This window comes from Sapajus apella, unplaced genomic scaffold (genome assembly GCF_009761245.1).
Source record: "Sapajus apella isolate SASKATOON/1434 unplaced genomic scaffold, GSC_monkey_1.0 scaffold27, whole genome shotgun sequence".
NCBI classification, from domain to species: Eukaryota; Metazoa; Chordata; class Mammalia; order Primates; family Cebidae; genus Sapajus; species Sapajus apella.
In genome coordinates this window covers 11,217,049-11,232,383 of record NW_022436967.1, presented here as the reverse complement: position 1 = coordinate 11,232,383, position 15,335 = coordinate 11,217,049, and the positions used below count along the sequence as shown (strand labels likewise).

Sequence of the window (15,335 nt, the reverse complement as noted above, 5' to 3'; positions counted from 1 at the left end):
GAGTGCAATGGCGCGATCTCGGCTCACCGCAACCTCCGCCTCCTGGGTTCAGGCAATTCTCCTGCCTCAGCCTCCTGAGTAGCTGGGATTACAGGCACGCGCCACCATACCCAGCTAATTTTTTGTATTTTTAGTAGAGACGGGGTTTCACCATGTTGACCAGGATGGTCTCGATCTCTTGACCTCGTGATCCACCCGCCTCGGCCTCCCAAAGTGCTGGGATTACAGGCTTGAGCCACCGCGCCCGGCCCTGGAATCTTTCTGAAAGAAAATCGAAGGAGTTTGAAGAAGTGCCTTTTTGAAGTGGGATTTCTTTGTGTTTGAAACTGGGTGTTTCCAAACCTGGTTAAATGACAGATTTTTTCACTTTACAAGTTGTCTTCTTTTAACTTCCGAGAATGTCTGATAATGGTAACTGTTTAGCCTTTGTGAAGTGATATATGTATGAAACATATTCCAAGGAACCTAGCGCTTAATGATAGTTGAACCTGAATCTTATTTGGCTCTACTGTTCCAACAAAAATTAAACTTTTGAGAATCAACCTATGAATAATATCTTCAGTGTAGTCAAAGTGATGATAGCCTACTATTGAAAAATTAGAAGTATTTGGAAGTGTGTCCAAATAATGGAGTTGGGAGCAAGATGGGATATAAGGTAGGCTGAGAAATGGCAAACCTGTGATTTCTCTAATATATGAGTTTTAGGATGGAATGCCAACCATCCACACATTACCATATTGGATATGTAAATTTTTACTCTGGCAGAGAATATGTTGAATCAGGGAGTTATTTATAAGAGTTGTGAAGATGTCATTTAAGCCACACGATTCCTGCGATACCCTTATTTTCCTGTTTTTCACCAAATCACAACTAAAGAACTGTAACTTCCATTTCCTCTTTAATCTGACCATCACTTTTAACATTTCAGTTCTAAATATGTATTTGCTTGGACACCTCAAAGATACCTCAAACTAACATGTTCAAAATAGAGTTTGTGACTGTCCTATCCTCAAACCTATCTTAAAACATTTTCTGTCTTATTGACTGCCATCATCATTGACCCTCTTATGCAAACTAGAAACAGAGATTATTCTTGTCTCTTGCCTCTTCCTACTGCTTTAATAGAGCCGGGTACAGTAGCTCACACCTGTAATCCCAGCACTTTGTGAGTCCAACCAGGGCAGGTGGATCACTTGAGCCTAGGAGTTTGAGACTAGCCTGGGCAACATGGTGAAACCCCATCTCTACGAAGAATTTTAAAGATTAGCCAATAGTCCCAGCTGCTGAGGAGGCTAAGATAGGAGGATCGCTTGAGTCCTGCAGGTCAAGGCTGCAGTGAGCCAAGATCTGGCCTCTGCACTCCAGTATGGGTGACAAAGCAAGACCCTGTCTTTAAAAAAAAAAAAAATTCTAATATTTATATTAAAAAGGCAAAATGAAGCAAGTGAGACTAATTTTACTGTTTAATTCAGCATATTTAAAATTTTATCTCAATGTATAATCAGTACTTTTAAATTGAAGTATTGCATTTTTTTGGTATTAAATTTTCAGAATCTAGAGCACAGATGTCCAACCATTTGGCTTCCCTAAGCCCCATAGAAAGAATTGTCTTGGGCCACACATAAAATACACTTAACGCTAAAGATAACTGATGTGTTGGAGAAAAGGTCTATGCAAAATTTTTGTGATATCTGCCATCACAGGCAAGCAAAAACGTCCTTGCATTCAAAGGGTTGGAAACCCATAATCTAGAGTTAATTTTATACTTTATATAAGCACATGTTAATTCAGACTAGCCACATTTCATGTGCATAACCGCATATGGCTGGTGGCTAGTGGCTACTCTATGGGATGGTAAAGATCTAGTGTATCACCCAGTCCTTTGAGTTTCCTCCTAAATAACTCTGTTTTCTTCTTGTCTCAGCTGTCACCATCCTAATATAAATTACTGGTAACTTTTTGCTCTCCTCTCATCAGTTAACACTGTAGTCAATATGAACTCCAACAAACTCTTTACCACTTCTATGCTATCATCATTTATTCTTCCTTAAAATCTTATTTCCTCGGGTAAGCCTTTCCTGACCCTCTTCCTCTAGGTTAATTCCTGCTGTTAAAAACTGTTATAGCACCATGTTCACCTGCCGTTGTATGTTGTAGCACATAGTTTATTTTGTATGAGTCTATAGCATTGTGAGATTCAAGAGAGCCAAAACCATATCTTTTTTCTTTATTATATTCTTAGCAACTAACAGTGTGCCAGGCATATAGTAATTATTAACAAATATCTGTTAAATTGACTAAATGAACTTTTTAACTGTTTGCTTTCCCTGAAAATCCAGTAGTCCCCAGCAGAGTGTTTTGTTCAGCTTTTGGAATGCACTGCTCTGGAATATTGCCTCTCCAGTTTGTATTATATATTAGTATGCAGGGTCTTCTCCATTATTCAGAAACCTTTAATGAATCCTCATTACCTACTGAATAAATTTTAAGATTCAAGTCTGGCACCGGAGACCCTATATAATCTGGCCTTGATACTGTCTTATCAAATTATCCTATGAAACTAGTCAAGTTGTATTCTTTTTGTTTTCACCCTGGCTGAGTCCAAATTATATTCTTCTAGTCCTCAAATAAGCATTACTCTTAGGAGCCATCATTTCACTCATTAAGTACCTTTTTTATGTCCTAGAAAAAGATCTAGGCTAGAATATCTAGGCTAGTGCTCTCCAGTAGAACTTTCTCTTGTGTGTTTGTTCTGTGTATATTCATTTGTCTGTATATCTGCTAGCTACATGTGGCTATTAAGCACCTGAAATGTGACTAGTCCTGAGAAACCGAATATTCTAGTTAATTTAAATTGTACTAGCCTCACATGGCTAGGGGCTGCTTACTAGATACTGCAGATCAAGGAAGTGATATGTGTTACCTTCTTCTCATGGAATTCACTTTCTGGCTTCTGGCGTGGAAATACAGTCACTAAATGAATTGTATCAGATGATGATACATACTATGGAGAAAAATAAAATTGAGTAAACAGTATGAGGTATGTATTGGGGAGGAGCAGGAATGTTGTTTTTATAGGATGGTGAGGATAGATATTTCCAATAAGCTGACATTTGAGCAGAGAACCGAAAGAAGTAAGAGCACCAGCCATACGGATGTATTTTCTGAACACTTCAAAAAGAAGGAACAGCATTTACAAAGGTCTTGAAGCAAAAGGGTGCTTGGCATATTCTAGAAATAGCAAGGAGACCAGTGTGCCTAGATTGAATTTGCAGGGTAGAACACCCAAGGACCGGACCATGAAGGACTTTATTGACTGTTACGGGACCCAAGCTTTTACTTTGTGAGATAGGGCACCAGTGGAGGATTATTTCATGATCAGAGAACATCAGAGTTTCATGATCTTAGTTTTTAAGTGGATTACTTTGGCTACTATGTGGAGAACAGACTTATATACCTATATATCAGGAATGTCTTTTTCCGTAAGACAAATAGATATTAAATGTTTTCTCTCCTTTCAAGTCTTAATTCAAGAAATTGCCTCTGTTATCTAGAAGTGATTATTCTCTTCTTTGCTACTATTATTCATAATCCGATATATTCTATTGATTTTTTTTTTCAATTAACTATACATTCTCCAAGGACAGGTATTGTGGCTTGTATACATGGAGTGCCTATAAAATATTTGTTGACTGAATGTAGTTTTCTGTCTTTATAACTGAAATCACAGAAACATTTTCTTGAACTATAACATGAAATGATATTTTGATGAAGATGTTATTCTGTGCTTGCTCTATATTATTATTCTATTACATTTTGATGTGGTAGTTAAAATGCAGTAATTTACATAATGTTTACTATATGCCAATTATTGTTCAAAGCATTTACCTCTATCCATTCTCTTAATTCTCACATAACTGTATGAGCAGATATTATCACTGTCTTCCAGACAAGAAGCCAAAGGACATAATGGTTATGTAATTTCCAGAAAATTAAGTGGCAAATCCAAGATTTGAATTTAAGCAGCCTGTTAATTGACTAAGTGATCTTTTTAACTGTTTAACTTCCCTGAAAATCCATTGGTTGACACAGTTGGGTTTTCTTTTAATGGGTCATAGATCAATATAATTTAAAAATCAATTTTGGAGATTAATATTGTATTGCCAACTATTAGGACATTTGTTTAGAGTGTAACATTTAAAACAAACAAACAAATAAAATGTAATATTTATTTTGACCACCATTTTATTATATAGAGAAGCTTTAAAATAAATTTTTTATTTCCATAGCCTATTTTAAAATAATATATGGTTATATTACTCCTTTTAAATTCATTTTTGTATAATGAGAAGAAAAACAATAGCACAAATAAAAGCACTTTGGAACAAACTTTTTATTTTTCTGGTTTAGGGCCTGTATATCATTGGGATCAAGAACCCGAGCCATTGGAAATGCAGCAAAGAGCCAGGTAAATTGTTAATTTGTATGTTTTGACTTACAGAAAGAATTAACTGAATAACCAAGTTCCAATGTTACGTTGGTAAGAATGAATAAGAGAGTGAGGAAAATAGGAAAGGTCCTAACATCTTTGTATTTTTTTTATTAGATATAATTTGCTTTGGGTAGTAAAATATTTCTTGAATTTTATTTTATTTTTTAATATTTTTTTAGTTGTGAAGTTAGGGTGTGCTACCATGTGACATCAGTTTTTCCCTGAATGGTCCCTCAAGTGACCATCTAGGGAATAATGAGGGATATTCTATCTAGAACATACATTTCAATGACAGGTAAGTAACATCTTTGTAAAATAGGGTGGGGGAAAAAAATGAAAGAACTAATTTCCAGAGTAACTCAACATGGCTACAACTAATTTACATAGAATTTGTTGAAGTATTTATATTTTTAGGCTTTTGAAATGCTTATGATTAGAACATTTACTTTTAACATTTCATGTTATAGATACATTTTCTTTGAACTTTGATTACTTCCGTGAACCAAAAACCCTTAACAATTACTTACTGCATTTTATGTATATCTGGGTCTTATATCTCATATGCTGGCTGACCTTCTAAGTGTATCATAGATAATCAGAGTCTCTAAAAGCAACCTATAAAGTCATTTCTCCTAAGGAGCTAAAGAGAACAACATAGTAATTCAGCATCCCTGTAGTTTTCATCTCATAATTGAAGATCGAGGTCTATTTTGCTTTAAAGGTCACTAGGAGTTCAGCAACTGGATCTCAGTAATATTCTGGAATTTGAGTCACATATCCTAGTTAAAGAAAAAACTGTTTTGCAAAAATGTAAGCCATTTACAAATTAAGACACTTTCACTTAGCACTATACTACATAGAAAGCATTTTAATTTACTACCCTAGGAGTGATCCTCAGCAGTGGAAGCAAAATACTAACTAGTACATGAAGATTTTCACAAAGAATTAGATAATGGATAGGAAAAGAAAAACTAGACAATAAAAAACCAATTTAAGTTAAAACACAGAAATGCAAGTGGAAATAAATAAGCAATCAAAGATACAGGTTGCATATCCCTTGTAAGAAATGCTTGGGACCAGAAGTATTCAGATTTCATATTTTTTCAAATTTTGGAATATTTGCATGATGCAGGTTGACCATCCCAAATCTTGAAATCCAAAATGCTCCAAAATCTGAAAGTTTTTAAGTGCCAACATGATCCGCAAAGGAAATCCTCAATGAAGTATTTAGATTTCAGATTTTTGGATTTGGAATGCTCAACCTGTACTAATTCACTAGAGCAAAAGCACTGAGGAAAACCAAAAGATGAGTTGTAGCTATTTATTATTTAAAACTTTATAAAAGTTTGTTCTTTCTCTTCTGAAGACATTAATTTTGAATCTGACATTCCCAGAATAGGTGGAGAATTTGGGAGGCAAGTGTTAAGATGTGTACATTCACATTGTATGACTTTACCATCAGTTAGCTGGAAACCAGAAAAAATGAATGATTATGTGTAATCCTAAACTTGGATATGTAGGATAAAGGAAGTTGGTGGTTGTCAAGTATTGGGATAGTATTTTATTTTGCATTTAGTAGGTAACTGATAAATACAAGTGTTTACTGCCAACAGATAGTCACAAATGTAAGAAATACAATTCATGGCTTCAAAAAGCTTCATGGGCGGTCATTTGATGATCCCATTGTGCAAACTGAAAGGATCAGGCTTCCCTATGAACTGCAGAAGATGCCTAATGGAAGTGCAGGAGTTAAGGTAAGCTTTATATTCCCAGGATAACAAATCTATCTTCAAATAAGGGAAACCCAATATGATAATATTGCTATTTGTAGTTTGACCTTTTTCCCCTAGATACAGTACCTATACACTCATGAGAGAGTCATTTTTGTGATAATTTTAGTGAATGCCAGGAAATCTAATTTATATAATTTTTTAATTCAATTCATACTTTTACTGTCAAGGAAAAAAATGGTTATTATTTGGAGACTCAAATAAGAGAATAGTTTTTAGGGAATAAAGATGAAGGTATATAGGATTCAGAAGAATGGACCCAAAAAGTATGTTAATCACTATAATGAGTTTAATGAGTTCTAATTTAGCAGAATCTTATAACATATTATAAATATTAAAGCATACTTTTCTACATTTCTTCCAAGTAAGAAATGGATTCTGGATTTTTAATTTTACATTCTGACATAGTTATAGATTAGTTAACCAAAACATGTTTGTGTTTATTTTTTCAAAAGCTAGCCTCAGAACACATGGAGCTACTGTGTGGTCCAGAAATTCCATTCCTAGGCTTATATCCAAGAGAACTGAAACATATGTACACACAAAACCTTGTACATGAATGTTCATATAAGCATTATTCATAATAGCCAAAAAGTGGAAACCATACAAGTGTCTGTCAACTGATGAGTAGGTATACAAAATGTGGTGTATCTTACCACATAGAATATTATTTGCCCATAAAAAGGAACAGAGTACTGATACGTGCTACAACATGTATCAACCTTGAAAACATGCCAGGTGAAAGAAGCCAGATACAAAAGGCCACATACTGTATGATTCCTTTTATATAGAATATCCAAAGTAGGACAAATTCATAGAAACAAAGTCAGATTAGTGGTTGCTAAGGGTTAAGGGAAGGAAAAATAGAGAATGACTACTAATGGGTAAAGGATTTCTTTTTGGGTGATGATGACCAGTGCACAACTTTGTGAATACACTGAGCTGTACACTTCAGAAGGACAAACTTAATGCTGTGCAAATTATCTCTTAAGCTGTTTTAGTAACTAATTTTAGACTTGATATATGTGTTATGGATGTGTACACAGTTCCATTTTTAGAAGAGGGTTCTGAATAAAAGGTGGATGATTAATTGTAGTAAGGAGACCAGAGGCTGTTAAAATAGTTGAGGAAGACACCATGAGAAGTTAAAGACCAGGAACAAATTATGAAGCCATATTTTAGGTGACATTTTCAGGTTACTAAAGTGAGAAACTGGATGGGTTATGATAGTCACAACTGAGATAAAAAATAATATTCAGGTATCTTTTAGATATGATAAGCTCTGGTTAATAGTTACCTAGAGCAGTTTATTGTACTCCAGTTTAAGATTTGAACTACTTAATTTTATAAGTAGTTTAACTTCTTATTTGGGAATAGGCTGAGAAAAATAGAATAACGTTTTAGAAAGGCAAAACCAAAGTTCTGAGTAATAGAATTTTTATACATTCATAGTAAGTGCCTGTAAGCTAGTAGAAAGGGCTTTGAAACATCAGTCGGTCCTGTGTTGAAATGTGTCATCTTTTGAAGACTTAAGAAAATCAATGTTTAACTCCTCAAGCATGTTATCCATTTATTTTTTATACATTTATTTAAATATATTTTATTTCATTAAACTTTTAGAATGTTCTTATACTAAAGAATACTGTATGATCATGGCTCTGATAGTCAGAATAAGACTATGATTCATTTTCCCTTATTTCTGTGTGCTTGATTTCTCTCTGCTCCCTTGATTTAAAGGTAGTAATTTGGCATAATACTTGTTTTTTTTATTTTTCTTGTAAATAGGTTTGGAAACAAATGCTTATCAATTTTAGGTCTGATTCAAAGTAAATCTTAAGTCATTAGATACACATATTTAACATACTCATATACATAAACACATTGTGCTGCTTGAAAGAGTGATGTTCTCATTTACTTTTCCCGAAACTGTATGACTAAAGCTTTCATTTTAAACCCAGGGAGAGTTCTGACTTTCAAAAGAAAGATTATTTGATATTTTCCTTTTCATTGTTTGCTGTGTCACACTTGGAAAATGAATGATAAAAAATTGTTTTTGTGGGAAGTGGGGATCTGAGAGGGTAGAGACTACACTTTTGAAAACACTCTGCTTGGTTATAATACAGTGTGTAAGGCACTGCAACCTCAGAAATGACAGGGTCACTGTTTTTAATGAGATCATGATTCTAAAATGATAGTCTTTCTGGGATAAAACTTCCTTGAGCAAGGGTGAGGAAAGGTGTCTTTTTCATATTGTATGTCTATCACATATAGAGTAGATGCTCACTAAATATTTGTTGGATAAACAAATGACTCTTAATAAATATCCCAACTTTTGGTGTTAGGTGCGGTACTTAGAAGAAGAGAGACCTTTTGCAATCGAGCAAGTTACTGGAATGCTGTTAGCCAAGCTTAAAGAGACTTCAGAAAATGCTTTGAAGAAACCAGTGGCTGACTGTGTGATTTCAGTAAGTTTTACTTCAGTAATGAATACCTTTGAATTACATTTTTCAGTGTATTGATGTAATTTTCTTCTCTTATACTTTCTACTCTTATCCAGTAAATAACCTTAATCCATTTGACTCTCTTTAAAAAAAAAAAAAAAAAGCCTTATTTGCTAAAGGTTAGGATTGAATTTCCAATAAAATCAATTACGATGATCAATAACTCTTGAAAAATTGTTATGTAACTAGTGACTACTGCCATCTGTTACTTATCCCTAAGTATGTTCTCAGCAATTAACTTCCCACCTGTGAGGACCTTAACATTTTATAGCAAAGGTTGAAAATTTCTAGTTGGGGATTTGAGGTTGCGTAATCAGGGGAAAACAAGATTAAGGATTCTTAACAAAACATTTAAATTATTTGCCCTGTCTTATCTCTTGAGGTCCCATTAAACATAGTTAACTGGTTCTAACCTACATGTTTACTAAGTTGATGTATTCTTATTATTAAGCCTGACCACAAAAGTTCAAGCATCTCATGTCATTAGAAAAACAGAATCAGATTATGAACTTTTCAGTGAGTTTAGTAATCAATTTTTTTCATAGGCATTTGGAATTTTTTAAATGAGAGAAAAATGTTAGAGCTTAATATTTTATTTTCTAGCCATTTAGTAATAGTGAATAATAGAGTTTACCATTGACCAGGCACTATCTATAGGCATTTTAACCCATTTAATCTCAGAAGCAACCTCTGAGGTAGGGATATTGTTAACCCTAGTTTTACAGATTTAAAAAGTAAGACACTGAGATGTCAGATAACTTGCCCAATATCAACACAGCTAATATAGTGAAAGAGCCAGATAGTTAATTCCCAAGCCCGTACTCATAATTTTTATGTTGCCACTTGAAAGGATATGTTAGAATCAAACAAATTTTAGAGATTTGTCTTAAATTCAAATCCATTTCTATTTAATTATACTTGCTTTTACTTTTGTGTCAGAAATTCATGTCAGAACAGAGTAATACAAACTTTTGACCATTATTAACTTTGTGGTTAGTGCAGGAGACCCATTGTGAGCTCCACAGGGACAAATATTTTTTCTGTTTTGTGCTGTTTTCCTGGTAGTTAGAAAAGTACCTGGCTTGTAAGTGCTCAATAAATATTAAATGAACCATGCATTATAACTTAGAGTTTTGTCAGGAGGATAATACCAAATCAGATAAGAAGTTTACCAAGCAAAATTTAAATTCTTTTCCTGTTGCCAGTCTGTTCAATGAAATTTCTAAATTCGTAAAACAGTAAAATTAAAGGAAACTACTTATTGAAACTTAAAACTGGAAGAGCCCCAAGTTATTTTTTATGTGAATATAGTTAGTAATTTGCTTTTTAGAAATTGTTCTATATGCCAAATTAATGTACTTCTTAGTTTGATAAAACTAGGATATATATACACACACACACGCACACACACACACACACACATCCATACATATATACATCTTTATATGTTTTAAGACTGAGTTTAATTTTTAAATAGTGATGTATTTAATGGGCTGGGCATGGTGGCTTATGTCTTTAACCCCAGTACTTTGGGAAACCAAAGCAGGAGGGTTGCTTGAAACCAGGTGTTAGAGACCAGCCTGGGCAACCATAGTGAGACCCCGTCTCTACAATTTTTTTTTTTTAATTTAGCCAGACATCGTGGCACACACCTGTAGTCCCAGCTACTCAGGAGGCTGAAGCGAGAGAATTTTTTGAGCCCAGGAGTTTAAAGCTGCAGTGAGCTATGATCACACCAGTGCACTTCAGCCTGTGAGGCAGAGCTAGACACAGTCTCTTTAAAAATATATATGTGTGTGTGTGTATTTTTTTTCAATGTTGTTTGGTGATTTTTAGAGGAAATTCATATTTATCACAAGTTCCCTGCAATGTAGTTCCCCTCCTTTGAAATATAATCATTTCAGATAATTAGGACTATATTCTTCTGGTTGGGTATATATACACACAATAATGAAGTAATTTTATACATGCCCTTTTTTTTTTTTTTAACATAATTAAGATAGTATTCCATGACAATTCATATCTACCTGATTCTTTGTAACAGCTACATAGGATTCCATTATATGGACATACCATAATATATTTCTCTAATCTCATTTTCAGACTCTTGAGTTTTTAGGTTTTTATTATGAAAGATGAGCAAATATATTTTTAATAGATCAGACTAACACAGGAAGTAGTTAGATTAACAAAACTTAGGCAACCCTGCCATATAACCTTGCTTTAAATTATTCATACTTTAGGTCAGATCTTTATGGTATAGAAATTGTCAAATTTAAAAAATAAAAAAGTTGGCCGGGCGCGGTGGCTCAAGCCTGTAATCCCAGCACTTTGGGAGGCTGAGGCGGGTGGATCATGAGGTCAAGAGATCGAGACCATCCTGGTCAACATGGTGAAACCCCGTCTCTACTAAAAATACAAAAAATTAGCTGGGCATGGTGGTGTGTGCCTATAATCCCAGCTACTCAGGAGGCTGAGGCAGGAGAATTGCCTGAACCCAGGAGGCGGAGGTTGCAGTGAGCCGAGATTGCGCCATTGCACTCCAGCCTGGGTAACATGAGTGAAACTCCGTCTCAAAAAAAAATAAAAATAAAAATAAAAAAGTTGTATTTTTCTTCACTTATTTACTTAGAACATTCTTTGACTTAAACTGTACATAAGTTTTAGGATAATTATTTTGTATTTTTCAGTTGATGAAATGTTTAAGTAAAATACTATACTTAACTGTTGTTTTTAAATACTAGATTCCTAGTTTTTTCACTGATGCCGAGAGAAGATCTGTGATGGCTGCCGCCCAGGTTGCAGGCTTAAATTGTTTAAGGCTGATGAATGAAACTACTGCAGGTAAGCACTTTGCAATTTGAAAATCAGTATAAGCAAAATACTGTTAAACAGTTTTTTTCTGACTAATAGCAAAGCATTTTTTTTTTTAACTCTGAGGCAAGAGGATTGCTTGAGCCCAGGAGTTGAAAGCGGCAGTGAGCTGTGATCACACCACTGCACTTCAGCCTGTGAGGCAGAGCTAGAGACAGTCTCTTAAAAAAAAAAATTTATATATATATATATATATGTACACACACACACACACGACATACATTGTGTGTGTCGTGTGTGCGTGTATATGTATGTACTGATTCTTCTAAGCTTGTGCCTTTGTAGTAGAACTTTTTGGCAGAGGTTAAATATGTCTTAATGGCTTTACAAATCATTACTATTATAGATATTATAGAGTTAATAGTTGAGTAGGGAAAAAAATAAAGTTAAAAATAACATTATTGGCTGGGCACAGTAGCTCATGCGTCTAATCCGAGCATTTGGGAGACTGAGGTGGGCGGATCATGAGGTCAGGAGTTCCAGACCAGTCTGGCCAACATGATGAAACCCCATCCCTACCAAAAATATAAAAAATTAGCCGGGTGTGGTGACACACACCTGTAATCCCAGCTACTCAGGAGGCTGAGGCAAGAGAATTGCTTGAACTCAGGAGGCAGAGGTTGCCGTGAGCTGAGATCGTGCCACTGCACTCCAGCCTAGGCAACAGAGCGAGATTCTGTCTCAAATAATTATTAACCAAATTATGAAAAGTTAATTTATTTTGAAGATAATATGTATTACTGTACTGCATATTGCAGTATCAAAGTGATATTTCTTGTTGTCCAAGTAATTGCTATGCTAGAATTAACATAATTCTTTGTTCTTACACAGTTGCATTGGCATATGGAATTTATAAACAGGATCTTCCCTCATTAGATGAGAAACCAAGAAATGTAGTATTTATTGATATGGGACATTCTGCCTATCAGGTCTCGGTTTGTGCTTTTAACAAAGGAAAACTTAAAGTAAGTAAATTGTTTGCTATGTTTACATATATTAAGAGCACAGACTAAAGGACCATAATAGCTGGGTTTGAATCCTGGCTCCTGCCCCTTAAACCATGACCTCAAGCAGGTTATTTAATCTCTCTAAATCTTAAGTTCGTTTATCTGAGAACAACAACAGTAACTACCTGGTAGCATTTTACAGGACAAAATGAGTTAATGTATATAAAATTCTTGGAATGCCTGGCATAGAGTAGCTGCTATAATATGTATTAGCTATTTTTATTGTTGTTTCTATTTTTAGGTTGTTAATGAAGTCATCTATCAGGGAGCATAAATTGTTTATCTGTAAATATACTTACGGGAAACATTTTCCAAAATGATTCCCATTGATTTTAGAAACCTTTTTATCCAAATATCCTAATCATAATTTTACTTCTGTGTGCTGCTTACAAATTAGGATTTGTAATCACTTTTACATTGATTCTTTGTCCAAACTTAGGATCTCTCTCCAGTATGCACAGAGTAGAGTTTACTTAGGAGATAAACTGCAACACTGTAAGAGCATTCTATTTCAATTTATTTTACTATAATAACTTCTTTGTAATCAGAAAATTAAAGGGAAATGACTCAGACTGAATGTAGGGTAATTTTCAGTGTAAGACTTAATCCTTGGCGTTTAAAAGAACTTTTTTAAAAGAACTTTTTTCTTTCCTTGTAGTGAAATATAACTTTTAGATCACAGACCCCTTTGGAAATCCGAGCTATAGCCCTTCTTCCCAGAATACACACTTGTACTAGTTATATACCAAGATAATTTTGCATTTATTTTGGGTAATACTGGACTTCATGAGAAGTGTATACATGGATTCTCCATACTAGTCTGTGGGGCAACACCCCACACAGATTGCACTCATATCCTCCTGTGATATTTACCACCATCCTACCACCCCATCACCCACCTTGTAAAGAAAGAGCTGCAAAACCGCATCAACAGCAGGATTCTTTATTAGAATAGTGACTATTCTAACTAGTCATTTTACCCAAGGGAGCGAGCCTAGATGTCTGGTCCTATGCTTTCAAGAACTATAGTGTTGAATTTCTATGACTTGCTTACCCTTTTTGCTGGGAAACCTGTTGCTCAACCAGCTTGTTCAATTGTTACTTGTCTCTTTTCACTTGTTTTATTTACGCTCTCTATCCTTTTGTTTCTTATATATTTCTGTAAAAATAATCTGAATTGTGGTTTTTTTGTTGGTTGGTTTTTGTTTTTGTTTGGTTTTGGTTTTGTAATAGTCAAAAGGCCTAATTTCTGACCTGTAAATTGACCAATTATGGCATTTTATATTTAATCTCTGAATCTGCTTTTCTTGTTTTGTTCTCATTTATATGCTTAGGACTGTTTCTTTGCTTTCTTAAGCCTTATTTTGGTCTATCTGTTCGGCGCTCTTGTAGAACCAAATGAGTAAGATAATGAGGCTGTAGTTGTTGTAATTCAGTTATTTCTGAATTAGAATTATTCTTTTAATTATGATATATGGATCTGTAACTATAAAGCAGAAAATTAAGAATAAGGAAATATGTTGGCTAAATATAAGTGATAATTTAACTCTGATTCCAAATTCAGCACCCCTGTGATTTGATACGTTTTTTAGCATCATTTTTATTTTTATTTTAGAGGTTTTTCTTTTTTTCCTTTTTTTTTTTTTTTTTTTTTTTTTTTGGAAGAATCTATATTCCTGAAAATTTAGTTCTGCTTTTTCAATTAAACAGGTCTTGGCTACTACCTTTGATCCATATTTGGGTGGCAGGAACTTTGATGAGGCTTTAGTAGACTACTTCTGTGATGAGTTCAAGACCAAATATAAGATAAAAGTGAAAGAAAACTCTCGGGCCTTGTTGCGTTTATATCAGGAATGTGAAAAACTAAAGAAGCTAATGAGTGCAAATGCATCAGATCTTCCATTGAACATTGAGTGTTTCATGAATGACCTTGATGTTTCTAGTAAAATGAACAGGTACCACGTATGTTTTTAGTTTAAAAAGTGTTTACTTATTTTATAATGTTTATTTAGATCATGTCTGATTTCTTTGTTGTTGTTTTAGAAGATATGTTCAACTTTTTATCCCAGAATAATGAATTTTATCTTATTTTCTCACAGGGCTCAATTTGAACAACTGTGTGCTTCCCTTTTAGCCAGGGTTGAGCCACCTTTAAAAGCAGTAATGGAACAAGCTAGTAAGTGGAAATCACTGGACTATCAAAACTGTACCATAATGTTGCCTACTTAGCAGGGGTAAATAATGATAAAAGAAATTAATTAAACTTTGTTTTTAAAAAAGATTTGTATTTCTCCTTTAAGGGGAGATTATCACATTATTCATAAGAGTAAGGCACCATAAATCTGGGTTTCTGAGAATTCTTCCTGGCCCTTTTTATTGTTTATATCATAAAACTCATGCTAGTTCTGGCCAGGCATGGTGACTGACGCCTGTAATCCCAGCACTTGGGGAGGCCAAGGTGGGTGGATCACCGGAGGTCAGGAGTTCAAGACCAGCCTGGCCAGCATGGTGAAACCACGTCTCTGCTAAAAATACAAAAATTAGCCAGGCATGGTGGTAACCCCATGGTAGCTCCTGTAACCCCAGCTACTTGGGAGGCTGAGGTGGGAGAACCACTTGAACTTAGGAGGCAGAGGTAGCAGAGAGCTGAGACTGTGCCACTGCACTCCAG

The 15,335-nt window shown here is 34.6% G+C and overlaps 1 protein-coding gene across 1 annotated transcript in view; it reads left to right on the top strand.

The window, feature by feature from the left end:
• The window catches only part of HSPA4L (heat shock protein family A (Hsp70) member 4 like), a 56,418-nt gene that overhangs the window by 7,711 nt on the left and 33,372 nt on the right, over positions 1 to 15,335 (top strand). The window contains exons 2-8 of the mRNA XM_032292338.1: positions 4,411 to 4,468; positions 6,106 to 6,246; positions 8,625 to 8,747; positions 11,528 to 11,627; positions 12,489 to 12,622; positions 14,375 to 14,619; positions 14,764 to 14,840. Of these exons, the coding sequence (XP_032148229.1) occupies positions 4,411 to 4,468; positions 6,106 to 6,246; positions 8,625 to 8,747; positions 11,528 to 11,627; positions 12,489 to 12,622; positions 14,375 to 14,619; positions 14,764 to 14,840 (878 nt within the window). The remainder of the gene's footprint in view (positions 1 to 4,410; positions 4,469 to 6,105; positions 6,247 to 8,624; positions 8,748 to 11,527; positions 11,628 to 12,488; positions 12,623 to 14,374; positions 14,620 to 14,763; positions 14,841 to 15,335) is intronic.